This window comes from Zootermopsis nevadensis, unplaced genomic scaffold (assembly GCF_977971745.1).
Source record: "Zootermopsis nevadensis isolate Lab colony 2312 unplaced genomic scaffold, Znev_1.0 Znev_ptg000024l, whole genome shotgun sequence".
Lineage (NCBI taxonomy): Eukaryota > Metazoa > Arthropoda > Insecta > Blattodea > Termopsidae > Zootermopsis > Zootermopsis nevadensis.
This window is the reverse complement of record NW_028259156.1, coordinates 2,522,424-2,541,388: the sequence shown is the minus strand read 5'-3', so window position 1 is coordinate 2,541,388 and position 18,965 is coordinate 2,522,424. Positions and strand designations below refer to the sequence as shown.

Genomic DNA, 18,965 nt, shown 5'->3' with positions numbered 1-18,965 from the left:
GTCACTGGAGCAAAGCGTTTTACATACACGTTACCAGCCGTCATAAATGTCGAAAGAACAAATCCTCGTATTCTTAATGGTTATTGAAGCACGAATATTTGAAAACTGAGATAACTGAAACGTAACATAAAACTTATTCATGCGTCGTGCAGACTCGAAACTTCGACGATGTTCCTCTGTTACGTTCATACACCATGTATTGAACGTACGAAGTGCGATCGGAAAGTTTCAAGACTGTGTCAATAGTGGGCGAACCGGATGTAGTACGAGCTTCTGCCGCTAGGGGGGTGCGGCCTACATTCATAGTGAATCAGTGTGCCAGCCGGCATCATCGAATTAGCATTTGTTTCTTAGTTACGGGCGTTTTGGTAGTGCATTACACCGACCCTCCTGCGATTTCGGAATGGCGTGTGCATCAAATTTTGCCAAAGACTCGCCAAAACGGCTACGGAAACCTATGAAATGCTAAAGCAAGCATTTGGGGAGTCCGCAATGGGTCGTGCACAAACTTTTGTGTGGCATTCACGTTTTAAAAATGGCCGAACCTCTGTCGATGATGACGAGCGTTCTGGACGACCATCTTCGAGCACAACGCCCGAAAATGTTACGAAGATCGACGTCGTACCATCAACGACTTGTGCGACATTGTTGGGATAGGCCATGGGACCTGTCAGCTGATTCTAAAGGAAGAACTCCACATGCGACGCATCCTGTCTGAGGACCAGAAGCAGAATCGACTTGACTTCTCGTTTGTCAGGAGCTCAAAGATCTTGCAAGAACCGACCCCAACTTTCTTTCTAAGCTCCGTGTGACTTCTTCCTCTTCCCAAAGATGAAAATTCAGCTAAAGGGAAGGAGATTTGAGACGATAGAAGAGATTCAGGCAGAATCGCAGATGGTGCTTGACAGGCTGACAAAGAAAGATTTCCAGGGATGCTTCCAGGCTTGGCAGCGGCGCTGGGATCGTTGTTTTCACTCCCAGGGGAACTACTTCGAGGGTGATGGATGAATTTAATACCTGAGATAAGTGTACGGGTTTTTATACGCGCAGTCTTGAAACTTTCCGATCGCACCTCGTAACTAGGGAAGTGAGGTCCGGTTATCGTGTAGGCCAATGAGGATTCTGTCACCGCCTATCCTTGACATCGGTTGTGTTCTGTCCGCGTCTACGTGTTACACATGTTGATGACGACGTTGCGGGCATTCCCGATAAAAAAAATGGGTCTTTAGCGCGTATTTTCAGAAGCCCCCATAAAAATGTTACTCTCAGATCAATATTGCCTAGTTGCAAGGCTTACACGTTTGTATAGCTCATATATCTCGCAGATTACGTAACACTTGGTAATTCCACACAGAAACAGCTAACCATGCGGGTATCATCAACAGTATTAAGAATGTTTTTCTTTCTTGTTTATTCGTCAGCTGACAACATATCTGTGGAGTAGAATTCCACTTTCTCACGAACTCCGGTCCTCAGGTACAAACGACCCAACGTTGGGTAAACTTTGGCGTATCGTTGTCTACATTGCATTTCTCTAAGTACAAGGTGCGTAAAAGTTTACCGACGTTTCAGAGGTATGTACTACCTACATCAATATCCCTGATGATGGGGGAATCATTTTCGTAATCGTCACCCACAAAAACTAAAATTTCTGTGAACGTCTGTATAAGACACGGGCTAATTTTACTCGGTTTAAACCACAGAACACACCCTATAAATTTTTGTACTTTGATAGGCACTGATATATTCACTTTTCGTGTCCAAAAAAAAAAACCATAGCTCTGTTCCGAAGCACAGAACCCTCCTTTGCGTTTAGATGACTGTTTCGTTTAGAATACATCCATCTTCAGACTCACCGCCGTGAAAATCTCAAATCCTACATGTTTTGTTTAAGGTTACGTAATCGATTTGTTGTACTTTTTTCCGAAACACCCTGTACTGAATCGAACGAGATGAGTAAATAAACATTTAAAAAGGGAGGGTGATCGTGGCCTATTGGAAGGTACTGTCCCCGAATTCGTTTGCAAAACAGAGTAAAAATAAGGAAATTTTAGATTAATAAAAGCTAGTAGCTCAGTCGAGATTCAAACCGGGTACTTCTTCAAGCTGTCTAAAGTGTTACAGCTTCGATAATCTCCTTAGTGTATACAAATCTGACTTAGAGAACCTGTAATTTGTTTATAACCCTGAAACTGGAACAGGATTATTATAATTTAGAAACTCTTCATTTTGGTACAATACCAGATTCGTCTTTAAACACATCTGAAAGGGGGACCCCCCGTCTAAACGACAGATGGAACATATGAAATATGGCGGACAAGGTACAGTAACTTAACTTAATCTCCACTTAACACAAATGATTTCTCTTGGTAGCATCTGGTATAATCATATTCATTTTGCCTTATTCCTTCCTTCGCCACAATTTCTCCAGTGTGTGCCAAATAAACCACGTTTGTATGTGTGAATGCTGGCATTCTTTACGAACATATGTTTCAAATGAACACTGGCACTCAGAATGCGTGACGTCCTGAACAACTGGCGCTTTGTTAACTGAGACGCTCGTATCTTTTTGCCTAGCCTAGCGATTGGGAGCCATCTTGTCAGAACGAACGGACTAGCTACACCACTGACTTCCCATAATCTAGGACAGTGGTATTCAACCTGAGGTACGCGTACCCCCGGGGGTACGTGAAATTAAATTTTTTTTATTATAAACACTAAATAATCAGTAATGTAATTTAATTAATTTATTTTAGATGTAGATTATATACTATGTATAACTCGAATTATACACCAACAACTTTGGGGGTACAAAGTTAAAGAGAAATTATATCTGGGGGTACGCGAAGACATCTTAGGGGTTTCGTGAAATTTTAAAAAAATTATATTTTATGTTAAACACTGAATAATCAGTAATGTAATTTATTTAATTTATTTTAGATGTAGATTATATACTATGTATAACTTGAATTATACACCAACAACTTTTGGGGTACAAAGTTGAAGAGAAATTATATCTGGGGGTACGCGAAGACATCTTAGGGGTTTCGTGAAATTTTAAAAAAATTATATTTTATGTTAAACACTGAATAATCAGTAATGTAATTTATTTAATTTATTTTAGATGTAGATTATATACTAAGTATAACTTGAATTATAAATCAACAACTTTGGGGGTACAAAGTTGAAGAGAAATTATATCTGGGGGTACGCGAAGACATCTTAGGGGGTACGTGAAATTTAAAATATATATTATTTTATGATAAACACTGAATAATCAGTAATGTAATTTATTTAATTTATTTTAGATGTAGATTATATACTATGTATAACTTTAATTATTCGCCAACAACTTTGGGAGGTACAAAGTTGAAGAGAAATTATATCTGGGGGTACGCGAAGACATCTTAAGGGGTGCGTGAAATTTTAAAAAAAATCATATTATTTTATGATAAACACTGAATAATCAGTAATGTAATTTATTTAAATTATTTTAGATGTAGATTATATACTATGTATAACTTGAATTATACACCAACAACTTTGGGGGTACAAAGTTGAAGAGTCTCATTATTTACACTCTTCGCCAGATACGTTCAGAGTGATCAAACTAAGGAGCACAGGATGAGCGGGGAATGTAGCACGTATGGAAGAGGTGAGAAATTAACACATTTTAGTCAGACGACCTGAAGATAAAATACCACTTCGAATACCCAGCCGTAGATGACAGGATAATATTAAAATGAATCTTAAAATAAACACAGTGAAAGTGTGGACAGGATTAATCTAGTTTAGGATAGGTAAAAGTGGAGGAATTATAATTAAATATCAGGTTCCATACAATGAAACAATTTTCTTGACGATAAGAGTGACTTTTAGCTTCTGAACAGAGACGAAGTGATGACCTCCTCATTACGTGTTAATTTCATTCAAATGCTCAAAACTCATTCCCTTCAACGTCTGATATTTCTATTCTGTTAGCACGATCGTGATATTTTGACAAAGAAGCAGGCTTATAAGATCGATAGGCTGTCTAATTTTGAATCAGTTTACCAATTTTCACAAAATTTGGTATGAATATCAATTGGTTAACACTCGTCTTTCGTATTCGGGAGGTTAAGGTTCGAATCCCCGTTCTAAGACTGTCTGTCCTGAGATAGGCATTGGCTGGAGGGACTGAAAAAAACCATGGATAACTTCAGTCAGGATAGCCGGTCCTCAGACAGATACCTGAACCCAGGACCACCCGATACGACGCAGAAATGCTAACTACTAGACGGCAACCTTCAGCGGAAGCCTATATTTCTTATCAGACATGAAGATTCTCCAAAAAAAAACATTTACCATTACAAAAATCAGGGCACATTTATCATATTTGGGGATGGGATGTAATCTCGTTAAATGTAAAGACCAGACAACACACTCAGTTCTGAAAATTCTACTCAGTACTCACCTGAATCCGCAGTTCCTCGTTATCAATTAGCTTAGTAAATTGAATAAATGAATGTTTGTCCGAAGCAATCCATATTCCAATGCCAAGAACCACAGTTCCAAACCCCTGCAAAGATAAAACCATGTTTCCAGGGTCTAATAGATACAAGATATTCAAAGACAATTTTAAATTTACGAACTAAAAAATTGAAGAAAAAACACATTTACGGGATTTCTAAACCTCAACACATAAAACCGATTCCGTAGCATTAAGGTCTCCTCTCCATTAAAATCACGTAAACCAGCCCAAAGTTAAAATAAACTTCAAAGGAAGTCACTTGTCACCACGACATACAGAGTCCTCTGGTTGTAGATGGGAGGAAAAAACCTTCCAGATAACGAGTAAGATGAAAATACACGCAATTGTGGACAGCCGAAAAGGGGCGATAACCCAACTTGACGGCTGGAAGGATGTCGAAGAATTTCTCGCGGTAAAAGTATCGTAACCCGTTATGAAATACTACACAGAGCCTTGGACTAGGACGGGTAATTTTTGGACCGACGTAAACAACTTAAAACGAGCGTGAGGTATCGAAAGTGGAATTTTAGGATTTTTTATAAGTCAGATTCATTGTTCGGAGTAGCCACCCCCTCAACTTTTGTAGCCAAAGTTTCATTTTATATAACGCAAATGTTCACTTCGGGTCAAGGCTTTCGCCCACTGACTCATACGAGGTGCGATCGGAAAGTTTAAAGACTGTGTCAATAGAGGGCGAACCGGATGTAGTACGAGCTTCTGCCTTTAGGGGGTGCGGCCTACATTCATAGTGAATCAGTGTGCCAGCCGGCATCATCGAATTAGCATTTGTTTCTTAGTTACGGGCGTTTTGGTAGTGCATTACACCGACCCTCCTGCGATTTCGGAATGGCGTGTGCATCAAATTTTGCCAAAGACTCGCCAAAACGGCTACGGAAACCTATGAAATGCTAAAGCAAGCATTTGGGGAGTCCGCAAACTTTTGTGTGGCATTCACGTTTTAAAAATGGCCGAACCTCTGTCGATGATGACGAGCGTTCTGGACGACCATCTTCGAGCACAACGCCCGAAAATGTTACGAAGATTCGGCAGGCCATTCACGAAGATCGACGTCGTACCATCAACGACTTGTGCGACATTGTTGGGATAGGCTATGGGACCTGTCAGCTGATTCTAAAGGAACAACTCCACATGCGACGCATCCTGTCTGAGGACCAGAAGCAGAATCGACTTCTCGTTTGTCAGGAGCTCAAAGATCTTGCAAGAACCGACCCCAACTTCCTTTCTAAGCTCCGTGTGACTTCTTCCTCTTCCCAAAGATGAAAATTCAGCTAAAGGGAAGGAGATTTGAGACGATAGAAGAGATTCAGGCAGAATCGCAGATGGTGCTTGACAGGCTGACAAAGAAAGATTTCCAGGGATGCTTCCAGGCTTGGCAGCGGCGCTGGGATCGTTGTGTTCACTCCCAGGGGAACTACTTCGAGGGTGATGGATGAATTTAATACCTGAGATAAGTGTACGGGTTTTTATAGGCGCAGTCTTGAAACTTTCCGATCGCACCTCGTATTTCGGTTTCGGAACAGAATAATCGTATTCACGTATTAAAGAATTAAAACAGCCAGGAACTATAACAAAACACATCGTACTTACAAAGAAGACGAAATTGAACAGGCAAAGTAGGTACTTCGCCAACGAAGTACCGCAATCATAAGGCATTTCTTGATGTCGGCGTTTTCCGTGTAGTCTGTTGTAATCCTTCATCAAAATACTGCGTCTGTAAAAAAAAAAAAAAGTTTCTTATCTACAAAATAATTTAAGATAGTGTAATCGCGTCATATTGTGAATATTATAACAATTATTTATTTTTAATCCGTCTGATCACAATATTTAAAATTTCTTATAATTAAGATAATAAATTTATAACTTAATTTATATCTTATATGCGTCATGTTTGTGTTTGATTAAATATATATTTATTTTTACAGTCCATACACAAACGTTGAAGTTTATTGATGTTGTTAAGATTATATAATATTATTATAATACATTGCATTAAATATCTAATAATTTTAAAATATTGTAAAATTGATAAAAAAAAACCTGAAGACGACGGTATTACCGTCGAAACATGTCGTTTTAATAGATGAAAAGCGCTAATAATATAATGTAAAATCGTATGTACGATTAAGAGCGCCAAATATAATATTTTATACAGCAAAATGTTTTAATATTATATAATCTTAACAACATCAATAAACTTCAACGTTTGTGTATGGACTGTAAAAATAAATATATAATTAAGATAATAAAATATCATTCATGTTCCTTATCGATTGATCGATTTACATTTCGGAACATTTACACAACATGTTTCGGTTTTTATAAAACCATCATCAGGTGTAAGTATATCTAAGAACTTAAAACTCAATTATGATTTCTGTAGTTTTTTGGTGATGTTTCATTACGTTTGTTTTTCCATTTTTTGGGCGAAGGTGTTGTTTTTCTTAAATGTTATTAGATGTACATATCGGCCAAAGATGTAGGAGTGAGTTGAGTTTTAAGTTCTTAGATATACTTTACACCTGATGATGGTTTTATAAAAACCGAAACATGTTGTGTAAATGTTCCGAAATGTAAATCGATCAATCGATATGGAACATCAATGATATTTTATTATCTTAATTATAAAATTTTTTAAATATTGTGATCAGACGGATTAAAATAAATAATTGTTAAAATAATTTAAATCAGTTGATCAAACATTATACGAATCAGTGAGACAGTCAGACAGTTCTGTGAGCATTTTTGTTGAGCTAAAATACGACTCGAGCACTACAGACGCGCCAGATCGATATAAATCGTAATGAGTTTCTGCAGTTCATGCATTATGTAGAGCCTACCACTTCGATTTAGGTCGATACTTTCCTTTTATAAAACTTACGGAGTCTGATTCCGGAACACAGACAAAATTAAAGTAACACGCAGTATCAAAATTTTATTTTAAAAAAATCACCGACTCCGCCTACACAACAAGTTTCAATGTTTATTCTGAATCCACTACATGTTTCGATCTTAACTGGTCAGCTTCAGGTGGTTCTATTTAAGCGTTAAAAACTGCATACATATTTTCTGTTAATTGAATAATTTTTTTTTTGATATTATCCATCGTCTAGTAAATATAAAACGTAAAACGACGTTTCGGAGATGGGACTCTATCTCCGTCTTCAAGGTTCCTACACAGTTGGGCCCACTAGATAGAGCTAATCCCTATCTCCGGACTTTTTCCTTGGATATTATCCATCGTCTAGTAAATGTAAAACGTAAAACGACGTTTCGGAGATGGGACTCTATCTCCGTCTTCAGGTTCCTACACAGTTGGGCCCACTAGATAGAGCTAATCCCTATCTCCGGACTTTTTCCTTGGATATTATCCATCGTCTAGTAAATGTAAAACGTAAAACGACGTTTCGGAGATGGGACTCTATCTCCGTCTTCAGGTTCCTACACAGTTGGGCCCACTAGATAGAGCTAATCCCTATCTCCGGACTTTTTCCTTGGATATTATCCATCGTCTAGTAAATATAAAACGTAAAACGACGTTTCGGAGATGGGACTCTATCTCCGTCTTCAAGGTTCCTACACAGTTGGGCCCACTAGATAGAGCTTATTATTATTATTATTTATTATTGACTGCAAATGGGTTTATACCCGGTGGCAGTGTCCTACAATAACATACAAAACAATGAGACAGAACAGAACAATAAACAAAAGGACACAACAAAAACAATAAGACACAATAAACAATGAGATACATCAACACAAAGACAGAACAAAACAATAAACAAAAGGACACAACAAAAACAATAAGACACAATAAACAATGAGATACATCAACACAAAGACAGAACAAAACAATAAACAAAAGGACACAACAAAAACAATATGACACCCAAACAATGGGATACATCAACACAATGAGACACAACAAAACAATAAACAAAGGACACAACAAAAACAATAAGACACAATAAACAATGAGATACATCAACACAGAGACAGAACAAAACAATAAACAAAAGGACACAACAAAAACAATATGACACACAAACAATGGGATACATCAACACAATAAGACACAACAAAACAATAAACAAAGGACACAACAAAAACCATAAGACACAACATACAATGAGATACATCAACACAGAGACAGAACAAAACAATAAACAAAAGGACACAACAAAAACAATATGACACACAAACAATGGGATACATCAACACAATGAGACACAACAAAACAATAAACAAAGGACACAACAAAAACCATAAGACACAACATACAATGAGATACATCAACACAGAGACAGAACAAAACAATAAAAAAGGACACAACAAAAACAACACATCCCACTCAAAATCAACCAACTCATAAATTACAAAACCATCCAACCTCAAGTACTTAACTTAAAAAAAAGAACTTAATACCACCTAGACATAAGACAATAACTGTAATGTATTACAAACGTCATGAACTGATGCACTCACACAACAATACAATGAGACACAACAATACAACATACCACACTCAAAATAAAACATCTGACACACAATAAAAAAACACACATCCACTAATTAATCACAATACTTAAGAGTGGAATATAAAGTCCGCTCTCAGCACATGAAAATTTTATCCCAAAGAACTACAGCCCTTCATCACTTGGAGACTAAGACACTTCACTTCACTTATCACCATTTATTCCCAACTTAATAACCCTTAGCTTGTAACTACTTTTCTGACCCTCTTTCTAAAGGTGCCTAATTTACAGGGGAAAGACTCTAGCACGCCTGGAGGTAATTGGTTCCAGCTTCTTATGGTCCTATTTACAAAGGAATATTTGCCTACATCCGTTCTTTGTTTCCTAGTCCTAATTTTCCGAGTATGATCGTCCCTGCCCAGGTAGCATGGCTTTAATAATCTATCCTCTATCATTTTCCAAGCCCGGCCCCCCGTGTATGCTTTGAAAAGGGCGCACATTCGGGCTATCAATCTACGCTGTGCCAATGTTTCCCAACCAGATTCGTTCGTGAAATTAGCAAATTTAGCCGCTCTCTTCTGCACCCGATTTAGTGCTCTTACCTGTCCTTCCCTGTAAGGGTCCCAACACACAGCTCCATATTCAAGTATCGGTCTCACTAGCGACGTATAAGCTAAACGTTTCGTATTGTTATTTCCCTTTTTTAGTATACGCATTACGAAATGGAGAGCCTTCCATGCTTTAATTAGTGTATAATTCACATGATCTGCCCAGCTCAGATCACTGCGAATAAGTATTCCTAAGTACTTAAAGCTATTTGCCTCTGGAATTAATTGATCCCCAAAAAAGTAACTCAGCTTATCCTTCACCCTAGCTCTATTGAAGCTGACTGCTTTACTTTTACCTGGATTTATCTTCATTTCATTTTCTACCGCCCATTCCCATAATCTATTCATATCTGTCTGTAACTTATCAATGTCACTACTATCCATTATTTTCCTGTATACTATACAATCATCAGCGAAAAGCCGTATATTTGAATCAATGTTTTTCCAAATATCATTAACATAAGCTAGGAATAGCAAGGGACCTAATACGCTCCCTTGCGGCACTCCTGACGTTACCCTGACTTCATGAGATAGCTGTCCTTCCACTCTTACTCTTTGCGAACGTCCTAAGAGAAATTCCTTTACCCATAACACTACCCTCAAGTCCACACCGGTTGCAGCAATTTTTGTAATCAGCCTATCGTGTGGGACTAAATCGAATGCCTTTGAGAAATCTATTATAACCGCATCAGTCCTGATTCCCTCGTCCAATGAATCAGCAACATCTTGACAAACCGTGACTACTTGACTTTCGCATGAGTACCCTGGTCTAAACCCATGTTGACCCTCATATAACCACTCACTCCTTTCCCAGACTTGCCTTAGATACCCTGCTATAACGTGCTCCATTTGCTTGCAAACCACCGAGGTTAAACTGACCGGTCTATAGTTCCCAACTACCGATCGATCTCCCCCTTTATAAATAGGGACCACTATAGCTTTCTTCCAGTCCCCTGGGATAGAATTGTTGTTCATCGTTACCTCCCTATCCCTATCTCCGGACTGAATCTGAACACAACAAAAGCTTTGAGAATTAAAGAAATTGTTTTATATTAAGTTTTTGCAAATATAAAATAAAACTGTATAAATCTTATTATAGAAACTTCTTTGTTATATACTTTGCCTATAGAATCTGCTAGTAAATATAAAACGTAAAACGACGTTTCGGAGATGTGACTATCTCCGGAGATAGGGATTAGCTCTATCTAGTGGGCCCAACTGTGTAGGAACCTGAAGACGGAGATAGAGTCCCATCTCCGAAACGTCGTTTTACGTTTTATATTTACTAGACGATGGATAATATCCAAGAAAAATTTTATTCAATTGACTCTTCACCATCGTCAAGAAGTTTTAGATTTGATATATTTTCTGTTGCTGATTCACTACATAATGAACTGTCTTAAGTAGCTTACCTACTTAAGTAGAGTGGACTATGTACGAGTAGATGTAGTTACCGGTGGAAACCTATAGTTTGAACTGTAATTTTAATTCATTTCACTATTACCGTTTAACATCCATGACCATAAACCTATACGATAAAAGTCTGGGGCATTAACTTTACAGAGTTTTTTAGTAACAAACGTCACCATTTTAGGGGCGTGTTTATCCAAGATACTTGCAACACGAATAAATTTTAAATGGATGTAAAACAAAATAGAGTTGTTTCCAAACCAATGTGTATTTACATTTGTATTAATATTTTAATGTTTTCCGTCAAATCACAATTTTAATAAGATAATAAAATATAAAATATTTAAAATATCATTTCACGTTCCGCAATTCAGTATTAAACCACGATCCGACACAGTAATACTTCTAGATGTCTTCCGCTAGACACGTCATGTCTCTATCAACTCATCACCGGTATGTTTTATTAAATTAATTTTATTTTATTTTACTTATACATTCTACTATTTATTTACTTCCATCATTTTGTTTTCTATATTACTCCATATTTATTAATATTTTATTTAATTAAATCATTGCTTTACAGACTAATATTGAACATCAGATGAACCACGCCATATAAACAACAATACCTTCGTTCTAATATATAAGAGTAATCTGATAAGAACATTTCAATAAAACTGCATAACATTGTAAATGATTGTAATTCGAGTTTTAAATTTTACCAATCTAATTTATACCTGAGGACGGTTAAATATAACCGAAACATGTCGTAAGAGACGTTCCAATTTGTAAATCGATCATTCGATGCGGAACGTGAAATGATATTTTAAATATTTTATTATCTTATTAAAATTGTGATTTGACGGAAAACATTAAAATATTAACCTAATTCACAATATGACGCAAATATACTACCTTACATTTGTATACCTGCTTTATGGTCATACAACATATCCTTATGTTTACGAAAGGAAATACTGAATCACCCTGTATATGCGTTCACGTAATAAATTTTGCCTATCACATGTCAGTGACCCTGAAATGAAATAATCAATAACCTGTTTATATTACCTAGTAAAACTAAAAACATACGCGGTTAGTTACCAGAACATAAGTAAAACGTAAATATTTTGTGCAGACTGGGATAAAACAACACTTCTTCATAAGTTGGTATAGTTGCGTCATATTGTGAAGATATATATTTAATTAATTATTCTTGTCCGTCTATTCACAATTTAAAATTTAAAATTAAGATAATTAAAATATCATGTGATGTTCCTTATCGAAACATTCGATTTACAGTTAGAACATCTTTTTCTTACGACATGTTTCGGTTCTTAAATGAACCATCTTCAGGTGTATAAAAATTAAAATTATATAAACTTAAAACTTAATCGTAATTTCTTATCATGTGATGTTCCTTATCGAAACATTCGATTTACAGTTAGAACATCTTTTTCTTACGACATGTTTCGGTTCTTAAATGAACCATCTTCAGGTGTATAAAAATTAAAATTATATAAACTTAAAACTTAATCGTAATTTCTTATCATGTGATGTTCCTTATCGAAACATTCGATTTACAGTTAGAACAACTTTTTCTTACGACATGTTTCGGTTCTTAAATGAACCATCTTCAGGTGTATAAAATTTAAAATTATATAAACTTAAAACTTAATCGTAATTTCTTATCATGTGATGTTCCTTATCGAAACATTCGATTTACAGTTAGAACAACATAAAAAAAGTTGCATATAAGAAATTACGATTAAGTTTTAAGTTTATATAATTTTAATTTTTATACACCTGAAGATGGTTCATTTAAGAACCGAAACATGTCGTAAGAAAAAGTTGTTCTAACTGTAAATCGAATGTTTCGATAAGGAACATCACATGATATTTTAATTATCTTAATTTTAAATTTTAAATTGTGAATAGACGGACAAGAATAATTAATTAAACACCTCTTCAATTAATCTAATTATTCTGTTTCATTCATTTATGTTACTGAAGCTTACATACGAAACATGTAAACATATTCCGATTCAATAACAGAACAGAGTTTTATTTTACAAATTCCGAGAAGAATTTAACAGCTCGATATCGTCACATGGGAGAGTCTCATTCTATTACACGCAAGAGTTAAATAAACACCTCAACTTTCCTTATGACGATCCCATGTATACAAATAATTTAACGTTTCCAATAATTTCTATTCCCATATAAAAATCCTACTTCATCTTTGTTAAGGGCTAGTTATTGATAAAACACTGTAGAGGCGAACTACACCGATATGTTTATTAATCGTAAGCAAAGCTACGAATTATACAAACATGGCGACAGCACTTCATTTTAAGGTTATGTCAGACTAAAGTAATCAGAGTGCAGTCTAAACTTATATCAACGTAAATAACATTGCGTACTTAACTGGCGTGTTCGCACATAATGTATCAATATGTTGTTTCACTCTTTAACGTGGTCGTTAAAACAGTCTGATGTAATTATATACAATAAGTGGCTCACTAATTCTCCAATTAAATTTTTTAAAAAAGTCGTTTACTCTGCTTTTGAGATGTTGCGTGCGTACGGACAGACGGGAGAATGCATTTTAATAGACGCTCCGCGGGGCTGCGACCTTGGTTAGTTATCCTACAACCCTCTAGAAGGGGTTCGCAACCCGCGGCCCAACAACCTGTTTTGTTACGGCCCGCGATTATATAATATTGTACCACCTAGAACGCTGGCCTTGTAATCCTGGGGTCTCGGGTTCGATTGCCGGCGGTGCCCGAATTTATAACTTGTGTTGGGCAAGGCCGTGGTCTAGGCAACACGGAGTTTTCCTCCGTGGCATCCCAACAATTACTCCATTCACACACAGAAGAAGGCAATGGCAAACCACTTCTGGATCATCTGCCAAGAACGTATATGAACAGGTCCCAGTCCGAGAAAAGGATGGAAGGATCCTGTTCATATGGACCTGACGTCAGACAGAACACTAAATATATAAAAATAATATACCACCTATATAATGTGTAACAATTATTTGATAACAAAACAATTTCTATTGATGTTACCAGTATCTGACAACACCTATCGCTGTGACCAACTATCAGTTTAGGCCTTAATTAAGAACGTCAAATCAGTAACTATGTCGCGTCTAAGTCTTGAACACTTCGAGGGATGAATAAACATCACAATAAGATTAATTAAACCTGACATTCAACGATTACTCCAGCAAAAACAGCTTCAAATATCTCACTGTGATTTTGTTAAAGGAAAATAGTGAGTAATATGTGAACATTTTTGCCTAATTTTGTAGGTTTCTTTTAATAAACTGCAATCTGTCAACATATTGGCCCAATTTATAACCTTGCGTCCAAAAAGACGATAACAAGGGGTTAATTTGACTCCAGACCTGGGAAAGGCTGAGAACTTGTAGCATAATCACGAACATTTTCATATTATCAATTTAACTATGTGTAGCTCACGATTGAACATGTATTATATTGTATTCCTTCATAATTTACTTAACGACGATATATATATCTGAGGACAGATAAACAACTGGAAATGAAGTGTCATGTTTGTTTGTAATAAGGCACAAGGACCATGGAGAAGATACGTTCCTCCGAAACGTCGGTATCTTCATAAAACACCACATGGCGTTGTCACAATCCATCTCTTTAAGTAGTACAGCTTTCAGGGCGTGTATCTCTTAAGAAAAGGAACTTTCTATGGAGAGTCGTAAAATGCACGTTACGAACAATGTGGCCTATTTCCGTCGGGATTACATTTACATAATTAATTTACAAAACCGCCCAGATGATATCCTCATTTCTTTTCGCAGACGTTTCAAATGTCCGTCCAATTTCCAAGCTACCCCCAAATACCGTACAAAAATAAACTAAATATTAGCAGTGCTTGGTGTCGTATGAACTCGTCAGAATCAAAAACCAATATTTCCGATACAGTGGGGTTAATCGCTTGATTACTTTTTTATATATCTTCCTTCAGACTAAGTTCCATAACAATTAAAAACCACGCAGACATTTTGGTTAAACGAACTTGTTCGTGATGACTAAACCCAAGTCTTTATCGATGTAACTGTTCTGTTGAGCTGTTCTTCGCAAATATCAATTTAATACAGTTACAGGTCACACATTATTCACACTGTAAACATTTAACAGATTTCTGAGCGGACTGTTTACTCTTTGTTGTCGAGATAAAGCTACACATGACAGGCGTTAATCTGTTCGTTAATTGAAGATTTTAGTCGCCGTGTAGTATGGTCGATGTTAACCAACGTTTCGGAGGTCATACTGCCTCCGTCATCAGAGTATGAAGATGTCTGTCTTCTGGGTTGTTGCGCTGTGTAGTCTGGTCGATGTTAACTAACGTTTCAGAGGTCATACTGCCTCCGTCATCAGAGTATGAAGATTTCTGTCTTCTGGGTTGTTGCGCTGTGTAGTCTGGTCGATGTTAACTAACGTTTCAGAGGTCATACTGCCTCCATCATCAGAGTATGAAGATTTCTGTCTTCTGGGTTGTTGCGCTGTGTAGTCTGGTCGATGTTTACCAACATTTCAGAGGTCATACTGCCTCCATCATCAGAGTATGAAGATTTCTGTCTTCTGGGTTGTTGCGCTGTGTAGTCTGGTCGATGTTAACTAACGTTTCAGAGGTCATACTGCCTCCATCATCAGAGTATGAAGATTTCTGTCTTCTGGGTTGTTGCGCTGTGTAGTCTGGTCGATGTTTACCAACATTTCAGAGGTCATACTGCCTCCGTCATCAGAGTATGAAGATTTCTGTCTTCTGGGTTGTTGCGCTGTGTAGTCTGGTCGATGTTAACTAACGTTTCAGAGGTCATACTGCCTCCGTCATCAGAGTATGAAGATTTCTGTCTTCTGGGTTGTTGCGCTGTGTAGTCTGGTCGATGTTTACCAACATTTCAGAGGTCATACTGCCTCCGTCATCAGAGTATGAAGATTTCTGTCTTCTGGGTTGTTGCGCTGTGTAGTCTGGTCGATGTTAACTAACGTTTCAGAGGTCATACTGCCTCCGTCATCAGAGTATGAAGATTTCTGTCTTCTGGGTTGTTGCGCTGTGTAGTCTGGTCGATGTTAACTAACGTTTCAGAGGTCATACTGCCTCCATCATCAGAGTATGAAGATTTCTGTCTTCTGGGTTGTTGCGCTGTGTAGTCTGGTCGATGTTTACCAACATTTCAGAGGTCATACTGCCTCCATCATCAGAGTATGAAGATTTCTGTCTTCTGGGTTGTTGCGCTGTGTAGTCTGGTCGATGTTAACTAACGTTTCAGAGGTCATACTGCCTCCATCATCAGAGTATGAAGATTTCTGTCTTCTGGGTTGTTGCGCTGTGTAGTCTGGTCGATGTTTACCAACATTTCAGAGGTCATACTGCCTCCATCATCAGAGTATGAAGATTTCTGTCTTCTGGGTTGTTGCGCTGTGTAGTCTGGTCGATGTTAACTAACGTTTCAGAGGTCATACTGCCTCCATCATCAGAGTATGAAGATTTCTGTCTTCTGGGTTGTTGCGCTGTGTAGTCTGGTCGATGTTAACTAACGTTTCAGAGGTCATACTGCCTCCGTCATCAGAGTATGAAGATGTCTGTCTTCTGGGTTGTTGCGCTGTGTAGTCTGGTCGATGTTAACTAACGTTTCAGAGGTCATACTGCCTCCATCATCAGAGTATGAAGATTTCTGTCTTCTGGGTTGTTGCGCTGTGTAGTCTGGTCGATGTTAACTAACGTTTCAGAGGTCATACTGCCTCCATCATCAGAGTATGAAGATTTCTGTCTTCTGGGTTGTTGCGCTGTGTAGTCTGGTCGATGTTAACTAACGTTTCAGAGGTCATACTGCCTCCATCATCAGAGTATGAAGATTTCTGTCTTCTGGGTTGTTGCGCTGTGTAGTCTGGTCGATGTTAACCAACGTTTCGGAGGTCATACTGCCTCCGTCATCAGAGTATGAAGATGTCTGTCTTCTGGGTTGTTGCGCTGTGTAGTCTGGTCGATGTTAACTAACGTTTCAGAGGTCATACTGCCTCCGTCATCAGGGCGATGAGTATGAAGATTTCTGTCTTCTGGGTTGTTGCGCTGTGTAGTCTGGTCGATGTTAACCAACGTTTCGGAGGTCATACTGCCTCCGTCATCAGAGTATGAAGATGTCTGTCTTCTGGGTTGTTGCGCTGTGTAGTCTGGTCGATGTTAACCAACGTTTCGGAGGTCATACTGCCTCCGTCATCAGGGCGATGAAGATTTCTGTCTTCTGGGCTGTTGCGCTGTGTACTCTGGTCGATGTTAACCAACGTTTCGGAGGCCATATTTGCCTCCATCATCAGGGCGATTCATCGCAACAACCCAGAAGACAGAAATATTCATACTCACAGCTGTGAAAACCTCAAAATCTTACATGTTCGTTTATCGACTTACGAATCTTGACTGCAAATGTACGGAAACCGACACTATATTAACCGTTTAAAGCACAGTGGCAACTATATGTACCACCTGCTTAAATACTCAGCAAGTCTGCATTTTGGACAGAACAAGGCAGAGTAATATAAAAGCTTTTAATGTTGTTTCCGACTTTAATACACTTTTACATTATGGAATTTGTTCTTGAATATGATGTTCTGACACCCCGATGACGAGATGACAACCTTTGAGTGTTATTTATATGTAGAGGTTCATTCACAGGAAAGTTCCGGGATTCAAACCACGATAGATCATGCCGCAGATAAGTTATTGATGTTCTATCAAATCACAGCTCTTATTCGGTTTGAAATTAACTGCAAATGTAACGCCGAACTCTGAGACCGAACTCAGTTCCTCCGATACACTGCTTGCATTAACTTCATCCCCCCCCCCCACAAAAAAAACGCTACTGCAAAGACCAAGATGTAAATGGAAGAATTGTATCGAATAAAATCATGGATAGATAGGTTATAAAGACGTGAACTAAACAGATTTTGATGAATTTTCAAGGACGTGTAGTAGTGCAATGTTTGATTTGATGTCGACAAAAAATTTCATTTGTAGCAGACGGACATTGCTATAAGTTTTAATACAAAATGTTGCGCATAAATTTTTTATAATACAGGAAACTCTCGGTTTACGAACATTCGATATAACGAACGTCACAATTAATTCAAAATTTCTTAAAGTCGCCAATAGATAGAGTTCCTTATAAAACGAAATACCAAACGTATTATTATTTTTATTTAGTGTTCTGTCTGACGACAGGTCCGTAGGAACAGGATCCTTCCATCCTTTTCTCGGACTGGGACCTGTTCATATACGTTCTTGGCAGATGATCCAGAAGTGGTTTGCCATTGCCTTCTTCTGTGTGTGAATGGAGTAATTGTTGGGATGCCACGGAGGAAAACTCCGTGTTGCCTAGACCACGGCCTTGCCCAACACAAGTTATAAATTCGGGCACCGCCGGGAGTCGAAGCCGAGACCCCAGGATTACAAGGCCAGCGTTCTAACCGCTAGACCACCAAACGTATAGTGAACATAATTGTAAGATTTAAATAAATAAACTTTTAAAAAATGTATTTATTACAATAATTATCAGAAAATTATTATATGATAATTAGTACATGATTTTAATGTTTTAAAATGACTTCTAACGTATACGATACGTATCGTAAAATCTCAGGAATGCAAGAAAGACATAACGAACAACGTCTTGGAACGGAATTCGTTCGTAACTCGAGAAGGAGTTTAGCTGCTTCACTGTGAAGATCCCCACAGTCAAGGCTACGACTGACGAGTTCGCTCCAGTTCGAGGGTAGGCGGGACAGTCGGGAGCGAATGCTAGCAGCAGGTGGATACTTGTTGCTCTCTCTAAACTGCGTCAGAGCACAATAACCGGAGGAAAGTAATACGTGACTTGAATTCCTCTGTTACAGTAAA

The 18,965-nt window shown here is 37.7% G+C and overlaps 1 protein-coding gene across 3 annotated transcripts in view; it reads right to left on the bottom strand.

Annotated features, from left to right (window-relative positions):
• Positions 1-18,965, bottom strand: part of Tsp66E (Tetraspanin 66E) — a 50,798-nt gene that overhangs the window by 18,186 nt on the left and 13,647 nt on the right. For all 3 annotated transcript variants that reach the window (XM_022081604.2, XM_022081605.2, XM_022081606.2), the window contains exons 2-3: positions 6,119-6,242; positions 4,454-4,558 (exon numbers count right to left, since the gene is read on the bottom strand). In XM_022081604.2, coding sequence (XP_021937296.1) covers positions 4,454-4,558; positions 6,119-6,242 — 229 coding nt within the window. The remainder of the gene's footprint in view (positions 1-4,453; positions 4,559-6,118; positions 6,243-18,965) is intronic.